The 1,009-nt window shown below is 35.7% G+C and overlaps 1 protein-coding gene across 1 annotated transcript; it reads left to right on the top strand.

The window, feature by feature from the left end:
* The first annotated feature begins 208 nt into the window (after positions 1-208).
* LOC107017585 lies at positions 209-728 on the top strand. Its single transcript, XM_015217752.1, is given in 3 exon segments — positions 209-293; positions 296-424; positions 427-728. Coding segments are annotated over 3 exon segments (516 nt in total).
* Positions 729-1,009: the final 281 nt, after the last annotated feature.

The raw sequence follows: 1,009 nt of genomic DNA, 5'->3' as shown, positions 1-1,009 counted from the left end.
ACAATTAAAGTAGAAATATTGCTGCCGATCACCTGGTAACGAAAAAATTTCAGCCTTTTCTGTTAATTAGGTTTCAGAGATCATGTAAATATGTGAACGATATTGAGTGTTTAATCTGCTGGCTTGTAAGAAAATTCGATTTATTAAGGCTTGGTTATAAAACCTCTATTATTGCAAACTATGGTAAGTATAATCGTCTTATGGTCTAATGCAGTGTCTCAGAGCCTCTGGTTGTGAGCTTCCAACTATTATTATGCCGGTGGTACTTGGAACACGTACAAATTCTATTATCATGGATTAGATCTTCCTTTCACATATTCTACTCTTTCATTAGTCAGGGATGCCATCTGGGGATGGTCAGGTGAAGGTCCACAATTTGATTACAAGAAAAAGAAAAGACGATATGCTAGAGTAGCGAAAAACCCTAAACAAGAAAGGGAAAAGGAGTAAATACTTGAAACGGAAAGGTTAAAGAGTAGCAGTTCTCCAATGGTGCACCTGATAGAGAAAAAGTAGGAACCACTCTAAATTTTAGTGGTTGGGATAAACTAGACAATCATGGGATGGAAGGACAGCAGGAAAAGCCCCTTAGTCAGAGTCTGGCTGAACCAAAACAATGGACTGATTGTAAATTGAGCAAGATAATTGGAAGGAGAGGAACTCCATTTGTATTGAGACCGCTAATTGATGTTTTCCCGTTCTTGGGATCTTGGACCAAGCTACTGTAAATTTGTAATGGATTTGGGGAATTGAAGACATTTATAGAGACAAACACCCTGTTGTTTCGCAACAAGCAATCTTTTATTTGGTCCTTGTTATTTTTCTCTAAGCTAGACTTGAAACCCAAACAATATATTTTTATAGATTAAATATAGTTTAGATAATCTTGTGCTCATTCTTAATAATTTCCACTCTTGTCCTCAAATAATCCAAGACAAAAAGGTATAGTAATAGACCTTGATTGTTTTGTTTTACTTTTCTTTTAGAAGGATTTGTCTTTCATTTCTTC

Source organism: Solanum pennellii, chromosome 4 (assembly GCF_001406875.1).
Source record: "Solanum pennellii chromosome 4, SPENNV200".
Classification (NCBI taxonomy): domain Eukaryota; kingdom Viridiplantae; phylum Streptophyta; class Magnoliopsida; order Solanales; family Solanaceae; genus Solanum; species Solanum pennellii.
Note: the sequence above shows the minus strand (reverse complement) of the source record. Positions and strands in the feature narration are given on the sequence as shown.